Below are 12,427 nucleotides of genomic sequence, written 5' to 3' on the forward strand. Positions count from 1 at the left end.
TCCCACATTCTGTGGAGCAACTAAGCCCGCGTGCCACAACTACTGAGCCTGTGCTCTAGAGCTCACGAGCCACAACTACTGAGCCCACATGCCACAACTACAGAAGCCCGTGCACCTAGAGCCCATGCTCTGCAACAAGGGAAGCCACTGCAATGAGAAGCCCGCCCACCACAATGAAGAGTAGCCCCCACTCGACGCAACTAGAGAAAGCCCATGTGCAACAATGAAGACCCAATGTAGCCAAATAAAATAATAAATAAATAAAATAAAGAACACCATTAAATCATACCAGGCAGAGCTAATTAAACAATTAATCGTAAGAGACACAGTTTAAGCAGTGGTTAGGAGTTCAGACTCCAAAACCAGCCTTCCCAGGTGCACATCCAAATTCTGTCATTTACCAGACATGGGCAAGTTGTTTGTGCTTTAGTTTCCTCCTCTGTGGAGATGATAGTAACAGTACCTTTTCATAAGACTTTGTAAGGATCAAAGGACCCCTGCATGGCACAACGTGATCTTCATTGTCAATATTGACACTATTGTTACACTACATTTCATGTGACCATGATACACAGACAGTCTTTTTATCATGTAGCTGTTGACATCATATTTATTTCCTTGATGGACTATTAACTCTGAAGTCATGTTCCATGTCTTATTCATCTTTACAGACTGTTTGACTTAGTACTATGAATGCCAAATCAGATACAGAAAATGTGACTGATGACGTCTGCTTGGCTCCAGCAAGGTGGCATTAGGGAAACCATTCCCCTTCCTGGCATCAAGCCACTCTGTCCCCATGTAACACCCAAATCTGATCCGCTTTATTATTTTTTTAATTGGAGTATAGTTGCTTTACAATATTGTGTTAGTTTACACAGTACAGCAAATTGAATCAGCTATACATATATCCCCTCTTTTTTGTATTTCCTTCTCATTTGGGTCACTGCAGAGCATTGAGTAGAGTTCCCTGTGCTATACAGTAGGTTCTCATTAGTTATCTGTTTTATACATAGTATCAGTAGTGTACATATGTCAATCCCCATCTCCCAATTCATCCCATCCCCCACCCCCCACCTTGGTATCCATACGTTTGTTCTCAACGTCTGTATCTATTTCTGCTTTGATCCTACTTAAACGCAACCTGCAGTTTCACCCAAAGGAGCCAAACTGCACATGAGTTTCTCATGTCCTGAGTTAAAAATGGAATTTCGGAAGGCTTAGACTATCCATTGTGTTGTTGGTGCCAAGAATGTAGAAACTTTATTTCATGAAATGGAAGAGATCGGAAGATTGTAGCTCACTAACCTTATTCACTTGATATTTCTTCATGTAGATGGTTTTTTAAATGTTTTGTTCATCTTTGGTTTTATTGCCTTATATGGCAACATTTAAATAATGGGGAGTAGAAGAATAGTCATTTCTATGGATGTTAAGATGCCAAAATAACCACAAATGTTTCCTCAACACACTGTTCCTTGAGTTATTGTCAGCATGTACCTCTTTGAAGTGGGGAAGCTGATTTAGAAAATTCACTGAGCATATGAAGGAATGGAACGTGAACGTCCAGAGTCAAATATTTACTCCTGATTACATTGCTGTATTCGATCCAGTAGGCAAACCTAACTCAGAGAGCGGTAACCTAACAGAGAGATAAATATTTATTGCTGTAGAGAAGAAACTGGTCCCATTTTATGTAGAAATGTATCCAAAGATACAGTTGCAGCTGACTCCAATACAGTTAATATTGTTAAAGGTCGCTTAATGCTGACTCAGATCAACAAATTTTATCATTTGAATACTTATCTGTTGTACCATTTAAAATCATTCTGGTGATGCAAATTTGAAGAAAAATATTTCCCATCCTGTCAGGAACAATGGGCACGCATGCAAATTCTAGACACAATGCAAGTAGTATTGTGACAGAAGCACAAAGTGCTATGAGATTTATGTATGTATTAACTTTCATATGTATAAAATATTTCTGAAAGAATACACAAGACATGGTGACAGTGGTTCTCTGGGGAGAGCCAACAGAGTACCGAGAAGTAGGGGTGAGAGGGAGACTTATTTTTCACTGTTTATATTTTTCTATTCTTTTCACAAAGAAAAATAAAGAAAATTAATGTCGTAGGACTACAGAGAAAAGGCAGTTACATTCTAATGAGGGATTCTGAAGGCTTCTTGATGGAACAGTGACATGAGCTTGTCCTCTTGGAGATGTGCTATGTCACCACTAAAGATCATATTTTATCTTTCTGAATCATAGTTTTGTCTGGATATATACCCAGAAGTGGGATTGCTGGATCATATGGCAACCCTATGTAGTTTGGGGTGAGCAGATGCAAACTATTATATATAGAATGGATAAGCAACAAGGTCCTACTGTATAGCACAGGGAACTATATTCAATATCCTGCAATAAACCATAATGGAAAAGAATATAAAAAAGAATGTGTGTGTGTGTATATACATGTATATATATATATATATATATATATATATATATATATATATATATATATAACTGAATCACTTTGCTGTACAGAAGATATTAACACAACATTGTAAATCAACTATACTTCAATTAAAAAAAAAAGAACATATGTTATGATCCTGTGGCATCCCTTAACTGCACTCAGCCATAGGGGTTTCTGAGTATCAAATCCAAATATGCGTCTCGGGGATAGCTGGTAGCTCAATTGTGTCAACAGTTAAATGTTCTGAATTCTATAACCTCAACCTGAATACAGCAACATAAAACTGAAATACGTACCCCAAATTAAGCTTGATGTTTCTCTAATGAAGAACAAACACTTGTAAACATGGACCATGGTGTATCTGAGCTGCTTGCATGTAGGCAGTAAAAAATGTCGGTTGTGTCATCTGCTTGAATCTGCCCAAATTATCACTTAAAAAAAATTAATTCGGGCCTCCCTGGTGGCGCAGTGGTTGAGAGTCCGCCTGCCGATGCAGGGCATACGGGTTCGTGCCCCGGTCCGGGAGGATCCCATATGCTGCGGAGCGGCTGGGCCCGTGAGCCATGGCCGCTGAGCCTGCGCGTCCAGAGCCTGTGCTCCGCTACGGGAGAGGCCACAGCAGTGAGAGGCCCGCGTACCGCAAAATAATAATAATAATAATAATAATTAATTCAATGTCACTTTTATCTAAGGCTTTGAAGGTTACAGTGAAGAAATTTCTGGGTCACAATGGAAAAGTAAAACGCTTGGTACTTTTTACTATAGGCTAACTTAGGAAAATAAAAATGTCCATTCTTCTTTCGGAGCTATCTGGCATAACTCTATAATGTGTTATTACTATTGCCCTATTGCTTTTTTAACAGTCCAATATGAAGTTCCATCACTTTCAACTATGAGCATGGGAGGTGGGAAATAATTCCTCCCCCATAGTCAAAATCGCAACTTTCCTGTTATCTTTTCACTAAGGGCTGCTGTGTAAAAGCCTTTTGGATTGTTTTATTTGAAGAAAATGGATTCTTGGGAGAGATGTGAAAAAAAAATGTTTTCTGTAGCCTTGGTTTGCCAGCTGTTTTATATGGGCATTTGATATTAAGTGATACGGAAACCTTATCTTATTACACTAGGAAAGGAATCTAGTGTGAAGGATACGTTGGCATTACAATAAAAATAACCAATAACTTATTAATCTTGTGCTATAGTGTTGCCCTGAGGATGGTATTTGTGGTTCTGACTCCAACAAAATTGCCTATGGACGTGAAAGACAAGGCAGGGCTGTTTATTTCAGTGGGCAAATAGGATTGTGTGTGGTTTTCTGCATTAAAAAACATCCTACCCTGGGATTATTGATATATACATGTTATTTTTATTGTCAGTGAAATAAGATTTCACCATATTACTACTGACTGTCAAATCCCCTGAAGATGACTTTTCTGCAGGCAAAATAATGTCCTATTAGTGACCTAGACTTCCATTTTCTGGACTTCTGGAGCCCACTTGCTTTACATGCCAGAAAACCAAACAACCCTTTGCGTTCCTTAAAAATATTACTTTTTTCAGAGGCTGGCTTAGAGTTCTACAGATAGATCATGCTTAGTTAACCCGTTTAGCCCCTTTGGCATTTGGAATTTTGTTCATGGGCAACCTCTCCAGAGATAACTAGTTCACATTCCTGCAAAAGTTTCTCAACCTTGACACTAGGGACATTTTGGACCAGATCATTTTTTGGGTGGGAGCTGTACTGTATTTAGCAGCATCCCAGACCTCTACCAAATGGATGCCAGTAGCAGCCCCCTGACCCAGTTGTGACAACCAAAAATATCTCCAGATCCTGCCAAATGTCCCCTGGGGAGCAAAATCCCTTTTAGTTTAGAACAAGGTAGAAAAGGAATACTTGTACACTTGTGGATTCACTATGTACATTTTGGCAAAGAAATATCTTAGGGGAGTAAACTCTTCCCAGGAGAATGGTTAGCTAAAAATTCATTCCCAGTTTTCTATAATAGCATTTGCAAGGCATAATGCATAAATAATCAAATACAAAAACATAAAGTCACATGTTTAGAATGACCTTAGCTTTGTTATATGGCCAAAAAGTGCTGTCAATTTCATCTTTCCTGTTCCCCCAAAACAAGACACCTATTCTTGAAGTATTTATTTGGATGTTCTTTCTTTCTTTCTTTCTTTCTTCTTTTTAAATGTGATGGCCATGTGAGAGTGTTTTTAAACCATGAAGGATACATGGCAGGGACTGAGAAAAAGTGAAGAGATTGGGAAATTCATTCTGCACTTCTCTCTTTGGAGTCTGGCTAGGTGCATTTTCTTTAGATATGGTGCCTTTAAGCCTCAGATTCAATAATATCCTCTCCTGTCATGGTTTAAGCAAAGGTTTCTTGTGAATTCATCTGGTTTATGTTTGGATTTGGGGAGAGCCTATTTCAGAATACCAGAATTAGGGGATCAAGACAGTGTGCTGAGTCTGATCTTCTCAGTACATTCTCTGCTCTAAATGACTCTCTGATTTGAGGGGCAGTACTGGATCTTGCTGGGAAGTATGAAGTATTCTTGTTTGATGGATAGGATTAGAGTAGACAGAACAAAAATGCCTGAAAATTTCCCCCAAGGGTGCCCTTTGTTAGTATCCGTTTACTTGGCTGTTTTCTTTATGTTTCTGCTGTTTTTCCCATAAAATTTCCTGTAAACTTTGCCAGTCCATCCTATCCTTACTGCTTTCATTTTTAATATGACAGTTGGTACATTTCGCAAAATAAACCAGCCACTCTAAAATGTGACGCATGATTTGCTCTGTTGGTACAAGAGGCTGAAACTGGGTTTCTAAGAAACTTGCATGGTGAATGAAAAGGGCCGTTTGTGGAGTGGTCATGAGTACCTGCTATGTTATTATGAGCCCCAAATAAGTCTTTCTGTTCACTGACTCATAAATAAAATCTGTCAAAGATAAGACCTAAAGCGTTTTTTTTTTTTAATGCAAACCATGATTTTTGTAGAAAAGGTCTGTTTTCCCTGGTTGTCAGTACCTTTGCATGCTTAGAAAACACGCATTAGTTTAAGCTTCCACTGAGCATTTACAGTGGAATAATGCCAGCCAATTTTCTCTGGGTTCTCACCTCTCAGCTTCCTGTTTGAACAGAAGCCATCTTCTGTGCCTCCACCAATTGGACATTGGCGGCCTCTACTGTAATCACTACTTATCTCTCTAAACTGCTCTGCATTCATTTATTCATTCATTCAACCTACAGGTATTAAGCAAGACATACCTTGGAGATATTGTGGGTTCAGTTCCAGACCACTGCAATAAAGCAGATATCTCAATAAAATGAGTCACACAATTTTTAAAAATTTCCCAGTGCTTATAGAAGTTATGTTTGGACTAGACTGTAGTCTATTAAATGTGCAAAGCATTATGTCTAAAAAAACAATGTACATACATCAATTAAAAATATTTCATTGCTAAAAAATGCTAAGCACCATCTGACAATGCAGGGTTGCCACAAACCTTCAATTTGTAAACGTTGCAATATCTGTGAAGTGTAATACAGCAAAGCACAATAAAATGAGGTATGCCTGTATTTACTATGTCCCAGGCTCTGTTCTAGGCAACAAAGTCAAGATGTCCTCAACTCTCTTGAAGCTGACATTCTAGAGGGAAAAATAATCAATAAATACATTCCGTTAGTCAACTTGACTGCTGTAACAAAATGCCATTGATTGTGTGGCTTTAAACAACAGAAATATATTTTCTCACAGTTCTGGAGGCTGGAAGTCCAAGATCAGGGTCTGGCTGATTTAGTTTGTGATTTAGTTCCTGGCTTTTACAAGGCTGCTTTCTCATTATGTCCTCACATGGCCTTTCCTCCATGTGAGCATGTGGATAGAGAGAGAGCAAGCACTCTAATGCCTCTTCTTATAAGGACACTAACCCTTTGAGGTTAGGGCCCCACCCTCATGAGTTCATTTAACCTTAGTTTCTTCCTTAGAGGCTCCATCTCCACATACAGCCACTTTGGAAATTAGGACTTCAATATATGAATTTTAAAGAGACACAAACATTCAGTCTGTAACATATATAAAGACATTTTTTAAAATGATTAGTTCAGATAGTGATAAGAACAATGAAAAAGGGCCTCCCTGGTGGCGCAGTGGTTGAGCGTCCGCCTGCCGATGCAGGGGACACGGGTTCGTGCCCCGATCCCGGAGGATCCCGCATGCCGCGGAGCGGCTGGGCCCGCGAGCCATGGCCGTGGGGCCTGTGTGTCCGGAGCCTGTGCTCCGCAACGGGAGAGGCCACAGCAGTGAGAGGCCCGCGTACCGCAAAAAAAAAAAAAAAGAACAATGAAAAAAAGAAGTAAAGGAAAGGAATAGAGAACAGCTGGGGCAGAGATGGTGGTTGCTACTTTAGCTAGAGACTTCTGAAAAGATGGGAAAGTTGAGTGAGACCAATAATGAGAAAGAAATAGTTCTAGGGTGATTTGGGGAAATAACCATTCCAGATAGAGAGAATTGTAAGCGTAGTGGCCCAAGATGAGAGTGAGAATGACAGGCTCATGTGACAGAAGAAGGTCAGTGTGGTTGGATCCTAGTTGGCTCTGGGGAGAGAGGTGGGCAATAGCCTGATTGTGCTTGTCAATATGAGGAATTCAGATTTTGTTCTCATTGCAATGGAAAGCCATTGACCTGCTTTAGGCTGGTTAATGTATAGATACGGTTCAATTTAAATGCTTAAATAGAAAGACTCAAAGGAATGTCCTACCCATCTTTGGTATACATAGTAAATGTTCAATACATTTTTTTAAAGTGGAAGGATGGATGTTTTCTTACATAGTAATTGACTTTAAAGTCAAATTTATTAACTGTAATTTATATTGAGTATATATTCACTCTTAAGAGTGTACAATTCTATGAGGTCTGACAAGCACACAGTTGTGGAACCACCAAGCAATGAAGATATAGAACAGTTACATCACTTTCCAAAATTCCCTCAGGTGTCTGTGCACTCAGACTCTTCTCCCAATCCCAGCCTTTGGCATCCATTATTTATTTTCAGTCTTTAAAGTTTTGCATTTTCCATAGTATTATATAAATGGATATAAAATATAGACTTTTGAGTTCGACTTCTTTCATTTAGCATAATTTACTTAAGATTCACCATGTTAAATATATCAGTAGTTCTTTCCTTTTAATTGTTTAGTTGCATCCCAGTGTATGGATGGACCACAGTTTATTAATTCAATTGAAGGATATTTAGCTTGTTTCCAGTTTTGGGCAAGTATTAAATAAAGCTGCTATAAATATTTGCATTAAGGTTTTTGTGTGAACTCAAGTTTTCATTTATCTTCAGTTACTATGTACCAGTGGGATAGTTGGGTTATATGCTATGTATATGTTTAACTTTATAAGAAACTGCCAAACTGTTTCCTAAAAGGGCTGTATCATCCTGTATCTCCACCAACAATGAAAGAGTTCCACTTTCTCTGAATCCTTGACAGCTCTGATTGTCTTTTTTTTTTAATTTGGCCATTTTAATGAGTATATAGTCAATATTCTTTTTTTCTAAAATTTTAGAGGTATTGTAGGTATAGGTATGGATAGTAAGGAGGATGCAATGTGTAATGGTGTAATTTTTTCAGCTACATCTTTTTTAACCAAAAGACTATGACCTTATAATCCTTGTTGAGAGCTAGATCAATTTAAGACTCTAGTTCCCCAATCCTTGCTTGAAGACTTGTATAGGATCTAAGCTTAAAGAATTTACTCTTTGAAACCTGGCAACCTTGAAATCCAGCCCCCCTACACTCATTGGGGTTCTCATGGAATGCTTCTTTAGAAAGGTGACCCATGAGATCCTCTGTTCAAAATATCAATGACCCCTGAGAGATGATGAAGGTTTTGTCTCCAAAACTCCAACCTCAGTCATACTATTTAAAAGAAAGAAAGAAAGAAAGAGAGAGAGAAAGAAAGATTACTAAAAGTTATTACTTTTAAAAAGTAATACTTTTTATTACTAAAAGTAGTAATTGACTTTTGCTAAGAGTATGGCAAAGTGAAGTAATGATTCCACGATCCCTGAGAGACATTTTCCTAATCTATCCTGATAAGAGTATGGCAAAGTGAAGTAACGATTCCATGATCCCTGAGAGGCATTTTCCCAATCTATCCTGATATCAGTGAAATACTCCATCACAGCCCACCTGGTTTTGTCTGTACGATGTGTGGCTGGTCACTCTAGCCTTTCCCTTACCAGTGAGACATAAAGAAAAAACATGATTTAAAATTCTGCTGAGGAATTTGAGCATTAGGTAACTTGTGGACTCCAGGGTATAGTCTGAGCAGAGATGGCCTGTAAGTATTTTTGATACCCTTTAATAGATCTCTATTAAAGCTGTCCTTTAATAGATCTCCAGAAGGATCATCCCTCCTCTGATTTGTGAAGGTCTGATCTTGCCCAGTATTATTCTATAATTGTTCAATGAAGGACCCTGGAAGACCAGAAAACTCAGTGCTTTTTACAGCATGTACAGTGGTATATCACATAGGTCCAGAATCTCCATCAGTTCCCTGGCTGAATCCAGAAAAGATTCCTTTCCTCACCTAGACCTAAATTGTCCACAAATTGTCCTTCTCTTTTCATGGAGAAAGAAAGTACTTCGCTTAGTTTCTGCCTGAGGGCATGGATTCATGCCTAGCACAAATGATCCAGAACTCTCTGTAAGCTGATCCTCTTTCTTGAATGAAGGGATAGATGCAGTTTCTGTCTGTGTGACACCAGCCACCTGTATAAAGCTTGGTGCAATGGTTTTGCCTTTCTTTCAAGGAGCTTTAGAAACAATGCCCATGGCTTTTCTCTGCTATTGGTTAAACATACTATTACACTCACCTGGCCTAAGAGATTTTTGTGCAGCCAATTTTATAAGAGGACTCAAAATTGTCATTTTATTCAGAACAACTTATTTCTTGTGGAATCAGAGACCATCAGTCTCCTGCATGATCCTGTTAACAGTTGGTGGGCAACATGAGGGTGGGTCTCTGTCTTCTCCAGACGTGTGTGGTAGCGTTTGGTTAGCAGCCAGGCGTGCATCAGCTTCATGAATCTATGAATCTTCTTTTTGTTTTTCTGTTTGCAGATTTTATTCTTCACCGTACAGTATTGCAACCAACCGCATGATTCCACAGACACCCATCACGCCATTCATTGCTGCTTCCCCTGTCTCCACATACCAGGTATGTCCGGTTTACCTGCACCTCCCGGGAAACCTTTCTTGCCAGGAACAGACTAGATCAAGACAAAAGGGACACAGTAGGATTTTTGTTTTAAGTTGTCTTCCCTTCAGTCATATCATAATGTCATAATACTCAAACTATCCACTGAGCCTACACTTTCAAGGGTTTGTTTGCATCTGTTTCACTGAATGATAAAAACCCACCGAGCTTTCCATTCTTCCTGCTGAGTTTTCATGATTTTGCTACTTTCCAGCCAACATTAGTGCAGCTTTCTTACCACTGAGAGGTTATTTTGTGTGTTGTCTGTTATTTTGGTTGTTGTTCCCTAGGGTATCTTTTCTGAGAACACATTTCTGGCAACTCCCTGCACACCCTCCAGGATATTGTATCATTGTCATCTCATTTTGTCACAATTGTTCTGTGTATCCATGGAAAGCTACATGGATGGATGCAAAATCATTTGCTCCAAGAAATAGGGAAGATTATCAAAGGGGTTAAAGTAATTCCTACTTCCTCCTCTTACTTCATTCTCAGTTCCAAAGAGGCCAAAAGAGACCTCGGGGGTTCTACATGTTGAAACACAAGAAAATCTGAGACTCAGTGTGTGTCCTAAACCAGATGTTGTAGCCAGTTAGTAATGCTAAGTCCACAGGTGGATTGAAATAGCCATCCTTCTCCCTCAAACAGTGCTCCTTATCTTATTCCTTTGAGTCATCAAAGATATGATATTTCTCCCTGCTTCTCTTTACCTCATGTAGTTCTTCAGACAATTCTTCTAATTCAAATAGAAAAAAATGCCTATGAATGCTACCTAGAGTGTTGAGTGTCACTGTTTAAAGCTTTGGAGAGAGAAAGAAAGAGCAAGAGTGCGAGTGTGTGCCTGCGTGTGTTTCCCTATATTGTGCAGATGATGGGTGGGTGGGGGGTTTACAACAGGGAAAACTGTAATGTTGCTGACTGCTACGAATTCAGTGAAGTTTCACATTATTCATCCACTACATACGTCATATCAGGAGGTCCCAGCTGTCAGAGCATCATGCTTGAGACTATGCACTTTTTTCCTTAACTGATTCCCCCTAAAGCAAATCATTCTCATTCTGTGTCTGCACTTAGATTCTTGATACCTGTCGGGTGAGCGGAATAGACTTTTGTGTGAATTGCATTAGAGGGTCTCAGAATGGCTGATTTCTTAATTGCCTTTCCTTGGGACCCATGAGGCTAAGTGCAGATGCTGTTCAGTTTTTGTTCTTCCTACAGGCCTGCCTGGTTGTAATGTGTGTTTTTTGGTTTTTTACCCATTTTTTTCTCATCTTGGCCTCTGTTTCAGCCAAGACCACCCACTGAGCTCCACTGTAGAGCACTTTGGTGACATGAATAAAATCTCCACAGAACAGTCATTTCTTTTGGGAGGGCTCATAAGTGGAATTTAACTCTGGCTCTCTTTTCTCAAAAAAGGAATTAGAGCAATTTCTTATGTTGTTGATTCTTGCTTTTCACCACTTCTTTTTTTTTTTTTTAATCTAAAGTTCATTGGCAATTTCATTGATGTGAGTATATTGAAAACAAAATCTTTGGGGCTCTCTATGTCACAATCAGCTCTTAGAAGCTGACTTTCTCATTTGGCTGATGGCGAACATTCAGAACACTTGGCTGGCTCATATACTCATTTTTATTTGCATTACCAATTACCATGAGCGAGAAAAATCACAGACTTGCTTAACTTGGGTTTAACCCAAAACATACCCCCAAATTTCTGGTTTATCGCTCTAATTCTTCCCCAACTTTTACCACTTGGATTTATTTCCAAGATGGGATCACTTGAGAGTATGAAGTTAGAACCAATGACAGAAAAAGAGGAAGTCTTAGCAGTCATGTTAAGTAATGCCTCCTTCCTTATTTGCCCGGGTCTTCCCGGAAGTTGACCTACAAACAGGAGATTCCTGAAGCCTCCAAATGTGCTCCATGGCCCAGCCTGGCCCATGTGGGCACTACAGCCAGCTCCAGGGAAGTAGGAATTTGCTTTACATTGTACCATGTTTCAGGGACCAAATGAATCAGGTCCAAGAATTTCCTTTGTACCCTTAGTTTTGAGCACTGATTCGCTGTAAGTCAGGTGGACTCCACTTTCTTATGACCTAGTGTGACTCCACTGAACGCAAGAACCGAGTTCTCTCTGTGATTGCTTTCTTCTAATAAATGCTGTTTGATGCATAGGTCCAGAGTACTTCATGGATGCCTCATCCGCCATACGTTATGCAACCAACAGTAAGTGTTCTCAGTCACCTGAGGCTCGATGTTTCTATTATCCGAGTGCAAGCTTTTGTAATGCATAGAAGCTTTGGGGTAAAGCTTTTGTTCTATTCCATGCCTCTTTCTGGCAGCCCTATTTTCCAGATACAAAGCTGTTCCTGAAATTCTATAAAAGTGTATACAGTAGATAGCGTGATAGTGATGGAGAGAAACAGAGTTGAGAGAGGAAGAGAGAGAGAGAGGGAGGAAGAGAACAAACTTGATTGGAGGAAATAGCAATCAAACTCTCCTGTTGCTGTCTACCATTTGTTATGAAAGGAGAGTGTCTACTTCATGCAGAATTGTGAACTCTGGACAGTTAAATCCATTATAGGAGGAAAGCCTTTCTGTTGTCCTTCTCCTCCTGTTATGCTTTGTTTTCTTCGGATGCAGTTGGGTGTGCATTGGGAACGATTTTGTGT

At 39.4% G+C, this 12,427-nt stretch overlaps 1 protein-coding gene across 9 annotated transcripts in view; it reads left to right on the top strand.

Annotated features, from left to right (window-relative positions):
* The window catches only part of RBMS3 (RNA binding motif single stranded interacting protein 3), a 743,532-nt gene that overhangs the window by 617,583 nt on the left and 113,522 nt on the right, over nt 1–12,427 (top strand). For 7 of the 9 annotated variants that reach the window (XM_060109330.1, XM_060109327.1, XM_060109328.1 and 4 more), the window contains 2 exons: nt 9,620–9,716; nt 11,931–11,981. In XM_060109330.1, the coding sequence (XP_059965313.1) occupies nt 9,620–9,716; nt 11,931–11,981 (148 nt within the window). The remainder of the gene's footprint in view (nt 1–9,619; nt 9,717–11,930; nt 11,982–12,427) is intronic. The other 2 variants (XM_060109331.1, XM_060109332.1) reach the window with 1 other exon arrangement.

This window comes from Mesoplodon densirostris, chromosome 10, assembly GCF_025265405.1.
Source record: "Mesoplodon densirostris isolate mMesDen1 chromosome 10, mMesDen1 primary haplotype, whole genome shotgun sequence".
NCBI classification, from domain to species: Eukaryota; Metazoa; Chordata; class Mammalia; order Artiodactyla; family Ziphiidae; genus Mesoplodon; species Mesoplodon densirostris.